Source organism: Orbicella faveolata, unplaced genomic scaffold (genome assembly GCF_042242905.1).
Source record: "Orbicella faveolata isolate gen_17 unplaced genomic scaffold, um_ofav_v1 contig_46, whole genome shotgun sequence".
NCBI classification, from domain to species: Eukaryota; Metazoa; Cnidaria; class Anthozoa; order Scleractinia; family Merulinidae; genus Orbicella; species Orbicella faveolata.
The window spans coordinates 14,485,793-14,504,040 of NW_028301576.1; the positions used below are offsets into that span (position 1 = coordinate 14,485,793).

Below are 18,248 nucleotides of genomic sequence, written 5' to 3' on the forward strand. Positions count from 1 at the left end.
TCAGTCCAGAAGGATTTGGAGTGAGGGCATTCATATAAAAGGTGATATAAATTCTCCGGTTCATCATTACAAAAATTGCGCGCATCATTAATTCTAACTCCAATTTTGCATAGTCTGCTGTTAGTGCAAAGCAAGCAACCGTGATCTACAAATGACTTAGCCGTTTTTGACTTAGATGCAGTGGTGATCATATGTGTCGAAAGAGGGTCACAGATACATGGTATTCGACCATTAAATAAGTTGACAGTTGGCGATGTACATCGGACGTTATGTAAACAAAAACAAACTTCTGCTTTATGTCCGACGAATGGTGAGAGAAACACGTCAAATCGGCTTTGGACCTGCCTTTTATAGCAAATGAGGTTAGGACAATTCGAAATTATCAGCTCTGTGTCTATTTCAACTTAACATAGGTCAAGTCATGTGGCGCATGCTAAAATATACGTCTAACCCGTAAATCGAAATTTAACGAGGGATGGTCAAATATTTGCATTTTTAACGTACTTTGAAAAGCTCTCGCGTCGCTCACAATCATTTGCCCAAAGAAATTTTTACAGGAATCTGTGGATCATCCTTCTGCAATTCAACCACCAGAAGCTTAATCCATTCGAAGGTTTCGCACATGGTGAAAATTAATCATATTCACGAAGTACTTTTAAGTGAATGAAATACATGTCTTCGAAATTTAATTATTTTGCACCCAAAAAGACAACGCAACATTCCCTAAAATCAACCCAGTACACATTTAAACATTGCACAAAAATGTTTGAGTGTTTTAAAGACGGAAGAATGATGTGGTTTTGCTTGTGAAGCTCTCAAACTTGCTTGATAAAATGGTGCGTCAAATGACGATTTTAACGGCATTTGGTAATTTGCATATTTCTTTGAAATAAAAGGATATTTTGTCAAAAAGACTATCCAGTAGTTTTTGTCATGCCCTAGCCTATCTACCATAAGAATATGAGAGAAATCGAATTTTCGACTCTTGCTGCAAAATTAAGAATTCGTCTGATTTTTACAGGCAGGCACTCTTAATTACTTTGTACTGGATGGCCTTAACATGTGACTCAAGCTTAACCAAATGTGGTAACGAGAAGATTTCTCTAAATTTTTGGGCTGTGAAATTAAAATCACTCTTGGATAATATTAGGAGGTTGAGCTTTTTTGAAACCAGCAGCGAGTAATAATATTTTGATTTTTGCTCATGGATGAGTAACATCCATGAGCCTAGGAGGCAGTCGGATGGCGCTCGATCGCTCACCCATTCGATTCTAATTAATTTATTCATTAAACCTGCGTTAAACAATTTTCTCCTACCTCCCCTGCTAAGTATTGTTTTTGTCCAAGAGTGTTCCGACTCGTCTTCAGGAAGGTTCTTTGATGAGGGGGGACCAGAAAGGCGACATTTTTGCCCGATAAATCGAGAGCCTGGGTACGAATTTGTCGAACACCTCGAAGATTGAAGTCAGCCATTTTGGTTTCATGTGATTTTCTCTCGTAAATATGTTGTTTTTTGCCTATCAGCTTTTGCTCAAACCAAGATGAAAGCTGGTAGAGGTATTTATGACTGTGGTCATGTATCATGCACAACAGCACGGTCGGCGAGGTCAAAGAACTGATACATGACACCCGGGAAGACGAAGCCAGAAAGTGAGATCATGATTAGCGTATGGGGGAAGTTAAGCTCCTAGCTTTTTTTCTTGGCAAGAGAATTTGATGGTTTCCACTCGCTTTCTCTCGTTGCGGAGTCCAATGTAAGCTTAAATTCTTGTTAGGCTTTGGTTTCATTGTTTCTTTATTGTTTTATTTTGTACGCACACATTGAAATTCTGCCTGTGTTAGTATCGCAAGCTCGTAATTTGTAAGCTTGTTTTTAAATACTAAGGGGAAAAAATTTCGAATTGCCGTATCTTTTAGTTTGTTGTCGTTCACACTACATTTCTTTTGTATTCCATGCAGTTCGACCAGAGTGAAAATTTCTTCACGGATGATACTCAAGACAACCTACATGTGCGATTGAGTAAATATACACTGCAATATTTTAGTGATGGATGAACAAATTAAGTCCAAGAGACTGTGTACATCTATATTTTTTGCAAGATATGCTGTCCAATTGTGTCAAAAAGCCGGACGCATGGTGGCTGGTGATGTAGAGTGTTTTTTTTTTTTTTTTTTTTTTTGTTCCTAGAAATGAGAGATTTAAACAAATTGACATCAAAACTTGAATTCTGGAGAAGAGAATGTTTGATACTTGTCAACATAAGTATGTTCTGTAATCGTTGCAAAAATCTATTAGAAGAGACATATCCGCAATCCTTTTGAATATTACTGCATTGCTAGCGAGACTAGCACAAACAATTACTAAGATATATAGGAATTAAATACCGTGATGTTTGTTTCCAAGAAAGAAAATGATTATTTTACTTCCATGCACTACAATATGTAGTACCCTTATTATTGTATTGCACCAAGCTGGGGACTTCTTCCTACAGTTGACTAAAGGTGTACTGTCTTCAGGCTGGAGGTATCGTAAGACTTAATAAGACAGGGATTTTAAACATTAATTGATTATTTATCCCAGAAATAAGACCTAGTGGGCCACATTAGGTTTGTGAAAGGGGTTTCAGGCTAGAAGCTACATGTAAATGAAAGGAAAGCCTTTCCTGTCAAGAACACTGTTATATGGATGGGTCTTGGGCCAGAGCCTCCTTGTATAAAACTTTGTTACTCCCCTTCCTTCTCTCCATGGACAAACCTTATAAATTGTAAATAAAAACATTCCTTTCACTTCAGGTTCATGATTGAAACAAAGCTGTCTGAAATCATTCTTATAATATTGAAGAAAAATTTTTTTCTATAGATTTCCTGTTTACCCACAAGCTACAATCCAATTGTTCATGTTTGACAGCTTAAAGTAAACAAGATTTTGCCAATATCCATGTCTCACTATAATTAAGTGAAATTGGGCAAAGTACTCTTGGTAGTCCTGGCATTCTCAAGTTGATTGTCTAAAATAATTTCAAACTCATTTATTGTAATTTTTGCATAATAGTAATCATTGTTATATAGTTGTTTCAGAATGTTAACTGAACAAGGCCCATAACCAATTTACCTTGACCCGAAATGCACTGCTGACTCATATTCATAACTATATTGTCATTTTGGACTGACTGGTAAATATGGTGAACTCTCATTTAATAATTTCAGTTTGAAACAGACTGTTGTTATTCTTTGACACTACATCATGTACAAGGTAATATGATAACAATGCTCCAATTCCAATCAAAATTTATTATTATCCATTTTGAAATTTATAAGCTGTCTGGGTAAACAACCTGTTATTTGATTTTTGGATTTCTTTTCTATTTCGAGTAGTCTGGCCTCAAGCCCTGGCTGGGAACATTGTTTTTTGTTCTTGAGCAAGACACTTAACTCTCACAGTGCCTCTTTCCACTGAGGTGTATAAATAAGTATTGGCAAATTTAATATTGCGGGGTAACCCTGCGATCGACTAGCATCCCATCCGGGGGTAGTAGAAATACTCCTAGTCGCTTCATACTACAGAAACCGGGATGAGTGCCGACCTGATGGGCCACTTGGCTCATATGCAGACTTTACTTCCACTTCGAAGTTACTGTTTGCCTCTTTTTTAGAACGAATGCTCGTGCAAAACATTTCACATGAACATGACTTGATTTTCAAGAGAATGAACGTACAGGTGATATCCATTTTCATACGAATAGTTTTGCACAAAGACTCGTTTTGCCACAGAGGCAAAAATCAACTATTCATCCATGAGCTGGCTCAGGGAGCCTTTGATTTGTCTTTAATATCGAAGATGTTATCTCCAATTGTAAGTGATGGAGACATGGTTGATGTATCTGGGCTGATTTCTTTTAAATGTGAAGGTACAGAATGACGGAGGCCCGCCCATTGCATAAAATTGCTTTTGTCAATTTTGTTCGAAAAATAATTATAGGGGTCTATTGTATTTAAGTAAAATAGAATATCGTGTATGTAAGTGATTCCCCGCGACTTGAAATAACTTTTATAGTACACCGGCTTATTATCCATTCGAATCTCTTCATTGTTCCAAATATTATTTTTCAATCACTTTCTGAAGCGAAAGATTCGCGTAAGTCCGACAACCATAACAAAAGTTCGTGGTAAAATTGAGAAGATATCGTATAATCAGAAACTTCATAATGACAGTTTAGAAAGTACAAACCGCCTACGGGCTCTATCAGATGAAGTAAATACGTCTTCCATGTTGCATTTGAATCGTTAAATAGTTGTTTTAGCCAGGCCAACATTAAAGATTTTACAATGCTTTCCAAATCTATCATTTTTAGACCGCCTTTCTCATAATCGTGTATTACTGACACGCGAGTTACTTTGTCTGCACCTTTCCATAAGAACTTTAATAACAATTGATTCAGTTTATTCACAATTGCTTTTGGTGTAGGAAGTAACGAACATTGGAATCAAAAAAGATTTAATCATCGTCACTTTACCATAATAGACAGGCCTCTAGAGGACCAAATATTAATGCGTTTTTTAATACTATCTAACCTTTCAATAAAGTTCTCTTCCTTTAATAGTTTCTGATCGTATGTGAAATATACACCCAGAGCTTTAATCGGGATTTTAGGCCACTTAATACCAAAATGTTGCTCTTTACTTTCTTTTAATGATCCTATCCACATACCTTAGTTTTTGAGCAATTGATCTTGAAACCGGGAAAGTTTCGAAACCGGTCCAGTAGTTCAACTAATACTTTGGCTGAGTTAGTATCTGCTAATATCGCCGTGGTGCCGTCAGCATACTGTAAAAGTTTCGTTTCTTGCTCTTCTCCGATATAGATTCCTTTAATGTCCGAATTCTGTCTAATGGCGCCGGATAGTCAAGTTTCTACAGCTGTTACGAACAGATATGGAGACAGCGGGTCTCCCTGCCGAAATCCTCGTTCCGGTGTAAAGAAATTTGTAAGTCATAACGTTGTTTAAGATACAGCTTTGTATATTTTATAGAAGACTTTAACCCAGTAAAGGAAATCTGGACCAAAATTGAATGCCTCAAGACATTTAAAAAGACATTCTCATTCGACACTATCGAATGCCTTTTGAAAATCAATGAATAATATTAAACTGGGAATGTTTTCTTTCTCAGTAAAGTCCATGACATCGTAAATAGATCGTATAGTTTCGCCTATAGAACGGTCTTTTACATATCCTGTCTGATTAGGATGAATAATGGCTGGCAAGACATTTTCATCCTCGATGCAATTGCTTTCGTCATTATTTTTGTATCTACATTAACGAGGTAGATTGGACACCAATTTTCTAAAAGTGAACGATCTTCCCCTTTCTTTTTAATTAGTGTGATGATTGCTTGTGTTTGAGAACTAGACATGTCACCTTTCTCGAAACATTCATTAATGTAGTTCATGAAGCTATCGCTAATTACTGACCAAAATGTCTTATAGGATTCAATAGGAATGCCGTCATTACCAGGAGTTTTATCATTTTTAAAGCTATCAAGGAGACGAAAACATTCTTCTGCTGAAATTTTGCTTTCAAAAAATTTTTTCTGGTCTTCAGAAAGTGTGGGTATATTTAAATCGTTTAAGAAAGAAGAAATTTTAAGTTTAACATCTGGATCAGTAGTACTGCTTTTGTACAGGTTTTTGTAGAACCGTTCTTGCTCCTTTAATGTACAAAATGGATCCTTCTTACTGAATTACTCCGCTTATATGAAGTTTTCGTATATGCTTTTTTATATGATTTCTTCTCGAGGTTTAAAAACTGTTTTGTGATCCTTTCCCCATGCTTATGCCAGCGAACGCGTGCGCGTATAATTATTCCTTTAGCTTTTTCTTCATAAAATATTTCTAACTTTTCCTGAGCCGCATTAAAGCGAGTTCCGTTAGAGTCACTGCATGTAGTTTTTTATTTTTGCGTTGCCTTTCTAAGCCTATTTTGGAGATTTAATTCTGTTTCATTTCTTTCCTTGCAATTTTCTTTGAGTAGTTGATAACTTGCACCCATATATTATATTTGATCCAATCCTAAACGTTACGACTGTCCGAAAGTTCTTTGCGTCCCTATGCTGTCCATACTGGAAGCATTTCAGTACCATTATTTACATATTCTTCATCCTTTAACATGGAACAGTTCATTCTTCAATAGCCGGGACCTTTCTGCTCATTTTCTGGCTCTTCAATCTCTATCGAAATTGCATCATGGTCTGTTCGAATGGCTGGTATTATATCACCTGATTTCGCTAAATCATTCCAAAGGCACACTCCATCACCATTCGTGGCTGGCAAAGGGTCAATCCAAAATACTGTTCTTGGACTGTAGATCCCCCATTTGAGTACTCCTTCATAAGATAGGGCATAAGGGGGTATGCTGGGTCTCCGAGGAGAAATACTCCAACAGATCGTCGTCAGGTAGGGTGTGTCGACTGCGGGGTGGTATTTTTCCACTTTTTAGGAATTCGTTCAGCTTTGAGTTACAGAATACTCTGGAATCGTGCAGACTTCCAGGCCACTTAATGACCGCATCCATAAAATAATATTTATAATCACAAGTGGCCTGAACAATGAAAGTATACCGTCCTTTTCTGTTAAGATAATCTGTAGAATTCAATCTAGGCTGTTTAATTTCAATGTGAGTTCCATCGATTGCTCCAAGGCAGTGAGGAAAGCCATGTGATCGATTGAAATTCCTTACGTGATCCTTAACCTCTTCTTCTGTGAAAGGCAGCTTAATGTATCTGGATCCTAGGTGTAAGGTGATAGCTTTGTATACTTTCCGAATTATTTTAGACACAACTTGGCGTGACAGCCCAAAAGCGTTTGCCGTTTTTCGAAAGCGACCCTCGTCACTTAAGAGGCCCTGCGCCTAAGAAACGACCGATGATTTCCGGCTAAAAAATAAAATCGGCTGATTTTTATCTCCCAAGGAGAGGTTACCGAATACTATTTAAAAATGAATTTCTTTTGTTTCAGTTTCGCTCTAAACTAAAAATATCGAGCCGCAAACTTTTTCCGTCTGATAGCAGCAAAATCAGGCCGAAAATAAGCCCCCACAAAAAACTGTTCAGAAATTACTATCGCAACGCAAAATAATGAGAAAACTACACAGTGTTGAAGAAAAAGGCCTTTTAATGTAATATCATTCGATAAACATCAAAAAACTGCCGAAGCGATTAAAAAATAAAGTTTGAAATATTGCATACTAAATTAGGTGGAGCGTTGGAGCTGATTTTAAAATAATTATTTCTCAAAAGTATACAATATTTGAAACTTTATTTGTTAATCGCTTCGGCAGTTTTTTTGATGTTTATCGAATGATATTACATTAAAAGGCCTTTTTCTTCAACACTGTGTAGTTTTCTCATTATTTTGCGTTGCGATAGTAATTTCTGAACAGTTTCTTGCGGGGGCTTATTTTCGGCCTGATTTTGCTGCGATCAGACGGAGAAAGTTTGCGGCTCAATATTTTTGGTTTAAAGAGAAACAGAAACAAAAGAAATCCATTTTTAAATAGTATTCGGTAACCTCTGCTTGGGAGATAAAAATCGGCCGATTTTATTTTTTAGCCGGAAATCATCGGTCGTTTCTTAGGCGCAGGGCCTCTTAAGTAGTAAAGGGTGACTGCAACCTGTTTAACAACATCGACTGGGGCCCGCATTATTGTAGTCTTGCTCTCGATATACGGCCTCAGCTGGTCAGCTAGCTTGAACAGTGAACTACGGCTCATACGGAAATTTTCGCGCCAAAACTCAGGATCGCCGGTAACAGCAGCAAACTACGGTAGTTTATTTCCGCAAGTTGACTTCACGAGAAAGAGAAATCAAACAGCGGTAACAAACATAACAAATAGGTTACCCATGGTATATTAAACTTGACGTTTCGTATGCTACAACATACATCTTCAGAAGTGACGGTTACAAAATATGAGTAGATTTAAAAAGATTAAAATTAAAGCGAGGTATTGGTAACTAGCTATACAACAGTAAACAAAAGAAGCTACATCCGGTGTGAATTAAAACGTGACAAAAGTTCCTCACGCCAACTATGTACTTTGATGCTTTTGTTTTCCTTACAAAGGTATGTAATATGAAACCCATGTTTTGTCCAAAACACACACAAGATGTGCTTGTTTTTTGGAGATAAATGAAAGAAAGTTAAATATTTGATGTAGTGATGAAGAAATGGAAGAGAAATAATGTTGTTTTACTAAAAACGCAAATTTTCTTATCACCGATGAACAAGAACTAATTTAATTATCAAATAGTCACGGAATACCACTTCCTTTTTCTGTCGCCCACTTTGTTGTTAGCAATAAAACAATTCAAAATTAATACACAACGATATTGATTGATACAACTGAGAAGCGTTTCAACGAAAAGTATTGAAGGTAAACAGCGCTACTTCGCCGATTTGAACGAGTCTCCTCAACTGATTAAATTAATTTGCGCTTTCGTTAGGTCAGCACGGAGTCTGCAGCAATACTTGAGCACTTTCCAGGTTTCTTTTGTCACGAATTTACAATTTGTACAGAGTATTAAAGCCACTCGGGAACTTTTTGGTTTCTCTTACAGACGCAATTAAGGCAAGAAATAAACAAGCCGCTAAGGAGAAGTAATACAATTGAACCCTGACAAACACACTATATTGTAGATTGGAAACAGAAGATATTTGTTGAACCGACCTGTGTGTAATTCTAAAAGCTACGCAGCCACAGTGACGTTTCCATAAAATGAAGCAAGAGGCACTACCTGAAAAATAACTGCCGTCCTCGGTCGATTGACAGGACAAAATACCGCGTGGAAATTTAGTGCATAACACTAACGATGGAAGACGCATGCGTCTTACATGCTGAGTTCTACCATAAGGAAAACCACTCGACATTTGTGCGTGATTCCATATGCAATATATCCTGCACCTAATATACAGAAGAGACGAGCGCTAACTAATCTGCGCATGCGTTTAGAGCAAATGGTTTTTGTTCTAAAGAGAATAGTACCGCAAGGAGAGCAAGGGGTTACCTGAACAAATATATACGGCTTTGCAATATTCACACCCAACTGAGGTAGATGGAACATGTTTTATGTAGCGTACACATGTACCTTTCCCACCCCATCCCCACCACTTTCTTGCTATTTATATTTGTTGATACGTGCAGTTAGTTTGAGTAGCCATTCATTGTCGCCCTCTAATTTGGTGTTACTAATGCTTCAGCAATATTAACATCTTTCTTTTCTCAGATGTAGCTCCACCAAAGTTCTCGTCTTGTCCTAAAAATATTTTAGTCACAGCTGCAAGGGAAAAAACGTCCTCCAAAGTCGAATGGGTTATTCCTGACGTCATGGATAATTCTGGAATTCCGCCCAACGTGACACTACATGGCAAAAATTCGGGAACCATTTTCAATCCAGGAGATCACGTCATACGTTACTCTGCAACCGATAAAAGAGGGAACCTTGCCGAATGTACCTTCAAGGTTTTTGTTTCAGGTAATTTCTGCTGACGATTTAATAACCTCTTACTAACCGAGTTCGAGGGCCGTACTGTAAGTTACGGACCGAGTTTTTCCCTATCGATTTATGGCCTAAGCGCAAAGCGCGCGGGCCATAAATCGAAAGGGAAAACGAGGATCCGTAACTTACAGTACGGACCGCCAAAACGAGGTTAGTAAGATACGTATTATATCTCTACTGTGTGTCTGACGGGCTCAGGAACGATTTCTATTCACGTGGAACGGCTTCAAATTCTGACGCACCTCGAAAGCAAAACGACTCAATTTGAAATCACTGTTAAGTGACTGTTAAGTCGTTAGTAGGTTTCAGTACACATTTTTAGAAGCAAAAGAAAGTTTTAAACTTTTAATTGCTAAAAAAATTAAGAACACTTGGCGATAAATCACGAAACATTTTGGCAACAAAAACAGCTTTAAATTTTAGCGGGCCGTACAGGAGAATACGGCCCGCTAAATTGACCAATCACAGCGCGCGTACTAACTGAGAGATATAATAAGGTTGCTTATAAACCTGCCTAACCCTAACGTAGTGTTTTGCACATTATGCCGAGATTATTTGGAGCATAAAAGTGAGTCAAAAGAATCGGACATTATGTCGGAACACTTGTAGTATTGACAAAAATGGCTGATGGTCTTCGCGCGCCTTGGACAGGCCAAGAGAAGTCTGTTATTACCTGGTGGTAACAGAGAGCTTCCAAATTGAGCTTCAGCATACAAGAACGTTTTGCTGATTCATACCTCTTCTACTGCACCTGAGAGAATTTTTTTATTGCCAGAATACTCATTTCGAAATAGTCAAGCAAGAGCAATGGAGGATTACACCGAGGCATACACTGGAATGAATGAATGAAACTTGTTGAACACTCCTCTGAGGGGCTTTTTGGTGATCAAATACATCATGTTAAAAACCTAAAATAAGACAAATTAATGTATACATAAAAACGATACATGAAAGGGAGAAAATTAATGACCAGAAGTCTAATATCTAGATGTCTAGTAACATTTGTTTAAGATTACGTTTAAAAACTCCATGACTTTTACTTAGTTTAAGATCGTTATCTAAGCTGTTCCAAAAGCTGACAGCTCTGTACTGGAATGACCGCTGACCGGTGGCTGCTCTAAAGAAAGGGATATTTACACTGTAGCTCAAGCTTCAACACACCAAGCGTTAAGGTTACTTCCCACCTTCAGAGGCCAAAAAAATCGCTTTTTTCTTTTATTTGACAAAATTTAGGTTCGTCATTTTATCTAGTGTTTCCAAAGGAAAAACATTAAAAATCTCAAAAAGCGGCCGAGTTATTTAGAAAAAACGTATTTTCAAATAAAGTTAATAAACTAGGAAGGTGTCATAATCTTCTCAACGGGAGAGAACCCTGGGGAAATTTTCGCGGCAAACGCTCATCGCTCGTACTTCGTCGGAATCTGGCGGAAGCGATGAAGAAAATGAAACCTACCCAAGGGAACTCATTTCAGCAATAAGGGTATTTCTTAAGCTGTCCGTCGATTCCTTTACGTCTTGTTTTCCAGCGGCACATTTTCCGCCTTAAACATTTTTGGCGCGGGTTTTGCCTTTGCCTTTGCCTTTGCCTTTGCCTTTGCCTTTGCCTTTGCCTTTGCCTTTGCCTTTGCCTTTGCCTTTGCCTTTGCCTTTGCCTTTGCCTTTGCCTTTGGCGTCTTTGCCCATTATATTACGTCGCCGTCCTAAATTGAACTCCAGTGAGCGAGATAAAAAAAAACCACGTTGCAATGCGATGCTTTTCCCGGGAAATTTTGATCTATTGTCAGAGACACTAGGAGGTCCTGTTGTTCCATTGGTTTGCCGTTTTATTAGGCGTGATAATCTCCGTGCGTGGCGCGAGTTGTTTACGAACCTTTACAAGCTAAAATCTCGCATTTGATTTTTGGCGGAATACATCCACTTTGAGCGAATTTATAGGGTATGCAGATTTGACGGATTTTCGTGAAATTTCGCCAGAACACTCCAGAGATAATGACAAACCATAGTGTTTCGGGAAATTTTGATATTTAACACTTTTCCCGTGACGTCCATTTACACAACACGTCTCGCATATTTTTAACTACTCCAACTTTAGATGTGGATATCTAGAAAACTAATCAGAATCTCGAAAAAGCCCGACACACTTTTGTTGATTGATACCTTGTGAATAAGACTGTGCAGCCATTTTGCTCGTACTGCGGAATCCGATAGCCGATAAATTCAATAGAAGAAGCCTCGGTCGTTTCACGCCTTACCGCCTCCTGACACTTCCTAAAAGAAAGCATTGCTGAAATTGTATTTTTTTCGTAAAGTACATTTATTAAGCTCTCTTATGATATATAGTTTGTTGGGGTTTTATTGAAACTGGCGCGCGTACGATTTTCCCGAAAGGCACCCGCGAAGGTGAGAAGTAACCTTAAGGGAAAATATTTTCTTTTTGATTTAAGCATAATGGAGCATCATAGTGACCCCTTTTGAGCATAATAGTGAGACGTTTTGCGCATCGAACATTGGCATAATAGTGAAAAATGTGACAAAATGTGACCCTACCCTACCCTAGCGTATGTGAACATTTTTGATGAAACAGTTCACACAAAGTAGGCAATGTGTGCACGTTGTTATGTGTTTATGTAAATCGAAAGCAATGGACAAATGCGTTTTTAGTTCATGGCCCATTTGTTTGAAACGAAGCATTGTCTTTGAGACGTTTTCTCGAAACGAAAACAAGTTAACAAAGAGCTGGAGACTTCGAGCAGGTATATTTTTTGAATTAGGAGCGATATAATTAAATTATTAACGAGAAATACTGTTTCCTATGTTAAACAATTTACAACTTGTGCCAACCAGCCAGTTCTCATAATTGTGTTATTTGACGCAAGTATTTTAATTTTATAGTGGTCCGCTGTTTGCCTAAGTTAGCTGCCTCTCCGGGTGGTAAAATGGAATGCAGCAAGAACAACATTTATGGTTCTGTATGCACTTTTGCTTGTCGCCATGGCTACACCTTAGAAGGATCTGTCCGCAGAGTTTGTGAGATGAATGGGACAACGTCTCTGGGTGTCTGGACTGGAAGTGACACTCGCTGTGCACGTAGGAACTACTTTCTGGCTCGTGCATGATACGTGGATTCATTTTTTTTTCAAATAAAAAAGTAGTAGAGATTAAGTTAATTGAATATTCATTAGAAACCTATCAATCTATCATATTATCATTAGAAACCAATCAATCTAAATAAACCTTGAAAAAAAAAGTAGAAGAGTATTTAACCAACCCCAAAACTTTTAACGACTGATAAAATTGGACCTCTCGCTGCTCGCTGTCCAGAAACGTTTGATTAAACTAGTGTTATGTTTCTTCTCATCGAGTCATGTCAGCACTGACTGTCTTGCGTCTGTTAGAAATCTTCAGTTTTTTCTCTGAGTAATAGTTCATGTTCTAGTGCCATATGGTATTTATTCTCTTCCAGCTGCACACCACCTGTGCACACCCCAACGATGCGCTGCTGAATATTGAAATCTAAGTTATGGAAACCAAAATTGCGCGTTTTCGAAAACCCCTTTCTTGCACTGCCTCTGACTAATGTTCTTTCTACCCATATTAAGTGGTTAGATGTCCACATCTCGCTCTCTCAGCAAACACTTTACAGTCAGGCTGTGGGGGTGGAAAAATACAAAATGTATTTGGTGACAAGTGTCTCCTATATTGCCAACGAGGATTTTATCAAGTCAGTGGATCAAAAGAAAGAATCTGTCAAGCCAACGGCACTTGGTCTGGACAGCCCCTACGTTGTCGCGGTGAGATGTTAATAGGGAATGTGAATGTTTAGTTAACATTGTGTGTGGGTGTTGTATCCATGCCGTGCAGCCATCGGGTATAATTGCTAATAACTCAGTTTGCAAAGTCGACGAAAGCTGAGTAAATTTCTGTCGTTGAATCAAGCCTTAAAGCACTGGGGTTTCAATGTAAAATCGCCTTAAGTTTCCCTTGTTGGTGCCACTAACAAAATCCACTTTCAGCCCAAGACAAAACACCTTTTAATAATTCTTTAAAAGATTGAGAAACACTGAAAAATAAGGAAACCGTGCTAACCGAAAAAAAGATGTCCGTTTGAAAAGAAGACTTGGTATTGGCCTGTGAAAGCGTGTTAAGTGTATCCAAGTCACAAGCCTAAGAGGGACTTACGTAGATATTTGATGTATATATCTTCAGCAGATTAATGTAAGCAGATCAGTTAGAAACGTAACGATTGAATGGCCACATTTAGAGAAATTTAATGGAAACCATTGAGAAAAACATTGAAACATTCTGAGGAGGTTCAGAGCCCCCTTAAATTTTCGAAAAGTTAAGGAGGTTCTGAACCTCCTCGTCAATTTAGTTTCAAACTTTGCAAACACTCGTATCTTATCATGTTAATTACAATTCCACAGCAAAACGTGTGGTTTCCTGAGGTGCTTTTTAGTTATAAGCACTTACATATAAAGCGAACACTAAGGGTGTTTTTAACAGATCGTACTTTTGGCAGGATAAACTATTATGCCATGAGGGTAACCACAGATTGTCCACCAGTAATTGGGTATTGAGTGATCCAAACATTCTAAAGTCACTTGATAACGGTATTGATCCGTCAAAGAATAACTGATGGAAAGTACCGGAAACTGTTGCCAGCCACTTAAGGAAATCCCAAGGAAGCCCCAATGTCCATGTTTTTCCATTGTTGCAATATACATTCCCTTTCCGTGTCAGTCAAAAGCGTTTGACATTCTTCACGGGATCAGAGTGAGCACGTTTTTTTGACATTTGTACCGTAAGTCCATTATCATTCATTTTCATAAGCTAGCACCTTTGACAGTGCAAGCAGAGTCAAATAACTAACAATTATTGGACGAGGTTGAGCAAAATATCGTGATTTGTCAGTGGCGAGCAGATCAATAATTGATCTGCGAGACACTGACAAATCACAATATTTTGCGATAACCGAGTTCAATAATTGTTTTATCAATCGATCACCAAGTTTGTTTTCATATTTTAATCACTCCCTGACAGCTAGGGAAGCGATCTCCCATTTTCACTCGACAACGTTATTTTAATTACGCATGAGCAGAATATTATTTGCAGCAAAACACGTTTGGATGGTACTACGCATGAGCAGGCCATTATTTGTTAGCAGTTATTCGCAGGTGACGTGGTAGGCTCTTGGCCAATGGAAAGGAAGAAAGAAAAAATCCATCGAATGATAATTAAAATTGCTTTTTGCAAATCTAAATGAAAAGTTTGGAGACCCATAAATATCTTCCTATGGAGAAGATGAAATTTTCGTTTCAATGAGTTTCAATGAATGCCCCAAACACAAGGGCCAGTGTTGCGCCAGTTTGAAGTCACTGTTTTTCACATGTTTCGCAGTCGTGTCTTCAGAGCAACAAAAAAGACACCTTCTAGGCTGTGGTTAACCTTATTACCTTATTTTTTATTTATTTTGTTTATTTATTTATTTACTAATTTTTTCGAGTAATTTGAGCGTAAAACGCAACCAAGTTAACTGTTTTCTTGTTTTTCCATATCTCCAGAGGTTGAATGCTCACCATTACATCCTCCAGCTCATGGCTACGTAAAGCCTGATGCTTGTAACTCTTCGCCAAAGTTTGGAGTTTCGTGTTACTTTTCCTGCCGTAAAGGTTTTAGACTAGAGGGAGAACCTTTAACTTCTTGTCTCAGCAACGGCGAATGGTCAACCAACTCCAGTACGCTTTGCAAAGGTATGTAAAACATCGGGAAACTGAAAGAAGCCTGACCTTTTAGTTGATAAACGAGATTGCTAAACATGTATCATGATTATGGACTAATTACTGGTCAATTGGCCACCAACATTGGTTTCTTTGGCCTGGTTTTCATACCATTTTTGACACAAATACTTAAAATGAGTTACACTTGAAAGGTTTAGAAACTTGTGCGCAACTGCTTGTACAGCTGAAATTCTTTAACATTTTAATTTCTAGCATCCTGTCGAAACTCCGCACAGTTATGTACGTTAAACTGTTGGTTTAAAGTGCAAATAAACCTTCAATTATTCAACAAAATTGGCGGCCATTTTCTAACAAGGTGTGTTGCTATTTTTAGACAGGGAAAGTCCATCATTTGGCCAAACCTGTCCCGTTGACTTCAGGATTACAGCAGACAAAGGAAAGAACTATACAACTGTATCTTGGCCCCCAGTAGTTGCTACGGACAACTCTGGTATCAATCCAGTTGTTACCTCAAGTGGGGTAACACCCAAGTATTATAAAGGAAAGCACTTGGTCGTGTACAACGCGAGTGACCAAGCAGGAAATTTCAAGATTTGTCAGTTTTATATTTCCGTTGACGGTAGGCTATCTATTGCGTTCGATAGTGTAGTACGTTGTACAGTCAAACTTCTTCTTACGGATACCTCCATAATACGGACACCTCTGTATTACGAACAGTTCGCTTAATCCCAGAGAAACCAGAATTGAAAAATTATCTACCTTTATAACACGGCCACATACATAATACAGACACTCAGGTCTTGCCTTTTGCTGTCTGTATTTAAGAAGTTCGATTGTATTAGCCACTTCTATTGAATACCAAATGGCCTTTGAATGGCCTTGCTATCAAATACAGAATATTGTTCCACTATTAAGTCATTTTGCTATAGGTAAAGAAAATGCTGCAAACAAGTAAACAGCAAATGGCACAGTCTTCCGATTTGAGCCAAATGCAAAGATAAATTGCAGTGAAATTATGAATCTCTTATTTGATGAATTTACGGATAGCACTGGCCTCTTTATAAACATAGGGCTTTTACAAACCCCATGGTTCGCCAAAATAGGTCTTGACTTAACTTATATCAGTGCATTGATTTGGCGAGATGTAGCCATTCGCTTTAGTGACTAAACTAGGGAGCTAAAATTGCCCCAGTGGATAATAGATCCCACTTTTTGTAGTTAACACAATTATTATTTTTCTCAGGTTTGTTTTCTCGTCGTTGTGATTATATTCCCACCCTCTTATACCCACAGTGATTAACATCACTGTTTACGAAAGGAGAGTGAGTTGTTCGATTTAGTAATCCTCATTCTCCCTGGGAGAATGGGGATAAAGAGGGAGGGGGGCGGCGGCGGGTGGCCTCGCGGTTAGCACACTCGACTCCGGAACAAGCAGCCCGGGTTTGAGCCCTGGCTGGGGATAATATGTTTTGTATTCTTGGGCAAGACACTTTACTCTCCCGGTGCCTCTTTCCATCCAGTTGTATAAAGGGTGGTTACCAGCGAATTAATTCTGGGGGTAACCCTGCTATGGATAAAATACCCCCAGTCATGCTACAGAAACCGAAGATACTTCTGCTTTCCAACGCGTTTATCGGTACACAATAAGTTATCTAGTTAAATTTGACGGCTTAGTATAAAAGGAAGTGAGATGTGTTTGCCCGCTGCCTAAGTCGTTTTGGTGAAACACCACATCTTTTTAATTACAGTCACACGATGCCAAAGATTGCTTCCTCCATTCAATGGCTTTTTCGTCAGCAACTGTGGAGACACCTATGGTTCAAGATGCATAATGGGATGTAGTGAGGGATATTACCTCAACGGTTCAGCAACTACCACGTGTTTAGTCAAGCCTGGTCATTTGACAGGGTACTGGGATACACCGTTTCCTACCTGTAAAAGTAAGCTTTGTTTTTCATTGTCTAGACAGTTATCTGGAAGTGGCTTGTGCCCAAAATTTGAATTATATGAACTGCTTTGGCGACATTTTTCAACAACTTAACATTAGTGTCCTTTTACCGTTATATTCAGTACGCACGTGCTCCAAACTGAAAGCACCTCCATCCGGTTATGTTTCTCCCTACATATGTACAATATCTCCGGTCAGTGGAACATACTGCGACTTCGAGTGCAAGTATGGTTACAAGATTGTGGGCAATATAAACAAGGCGCATTGTGGAAACGATGGAAAATGGGATAAGGGTGACAAACCAACTTTTAATTGCAAAGGTATGTAATCAAACTATCTCATTTCACTTTGTTTCCTCCGCTACCTTTCCACTCTACCGCAATCTATCTTATCCTACACAATTACAGTAAAGCTCAGTAGAAGTTTGCTGTAATCCTGAACCAATCCTGTTTCCCAAATCCCGATACATCCTCTGAGTGGCTTGCCCTCCCCAGCCTGTGTGTACCCGATGGTTAAATTACAATACACAACTGGAATTTTTTTGTTTTTAAACCTCAAAGAACCTTAAGCTATGAACCAGCTGCATACACTTCTTAATCAAACTCGAAATAGCTATGAAGCAAATTCCTGTTTAAACAACTCCATGATGCATTCTTGCACAAGATTTCAGAAGCCGTACGAATTCTTAGATATCTCGTTTTCTTGTGATATTTAAATTCTGGGGCCTTGTTTTTAGATGTTGTACCACCTCTATTCTTGAGCTGTCCATTAGACATCGCTGTAAGCTTGGAGAAGGACTCAAAAGCGGAAGCAAATTGGACAATTCCTGTGGCATCAGACAACAGCAATCTGGCACCGATAGTCACCGTCTCACCAAAGGGTATTCATCCACCTCACTCGTTTAGCGAAACCACAAGAGTCGACTACACCGCCGTAGATTCAGCAGGAAACATTGCAAAATGCTCTTTTAAAATAGAAGTAGAAGGTTGGTAAACATTCGTTGTAAGTTACTT

At 38.5% G+C, this 18,248-nt stretch overlaps 1 protein-coding gene across 3 annotated transcripts in view; it reads left to right on the plus strand.

Annotated features, from left to right (window-relative positions):
* LOC110054742 (uncharacterized) overlaps nt 1–18,248 on the plus strand; it is a 140,020-nt gene that overhangs the window by 85,077 nt on the left and 36,695 nt on the right. For all 3 annotated transcript variants that reach the window (XM_089277197.1, XM_089277198.1, XM_089277199.1), the window contains 8 exons: nt 9,277–9,525; nt 12,442–12,636; nt 13,149–13,340; nt 15,111–15,299; nt 15,661–15,906; nt 17,036–17,227; nt 17,358–17,555; nt 17,972–18,220. In XM_089277197.1, the coding sequence (XP_089133323.1) occupies nt 9,277–9,525; nt 12,442–12,636; nt 13,149–13,340; nt 15,111–15,299; nt 15,661–15,906; nt 17,036–17,227; nt 17,358–17,555; nt 17,972–18,220 (1,710 nt within the window). The remainder of the gene's footprint in view (nt 1–9,276; nt 9,526–12,441; nt 12,637–13,148; nt 13,341–15,110; nt 15,300–15,660; nt 15,907–17,035; nt 17,228–17,357; nt 17,556–17,971; nt 18,221–18,248) is intronic.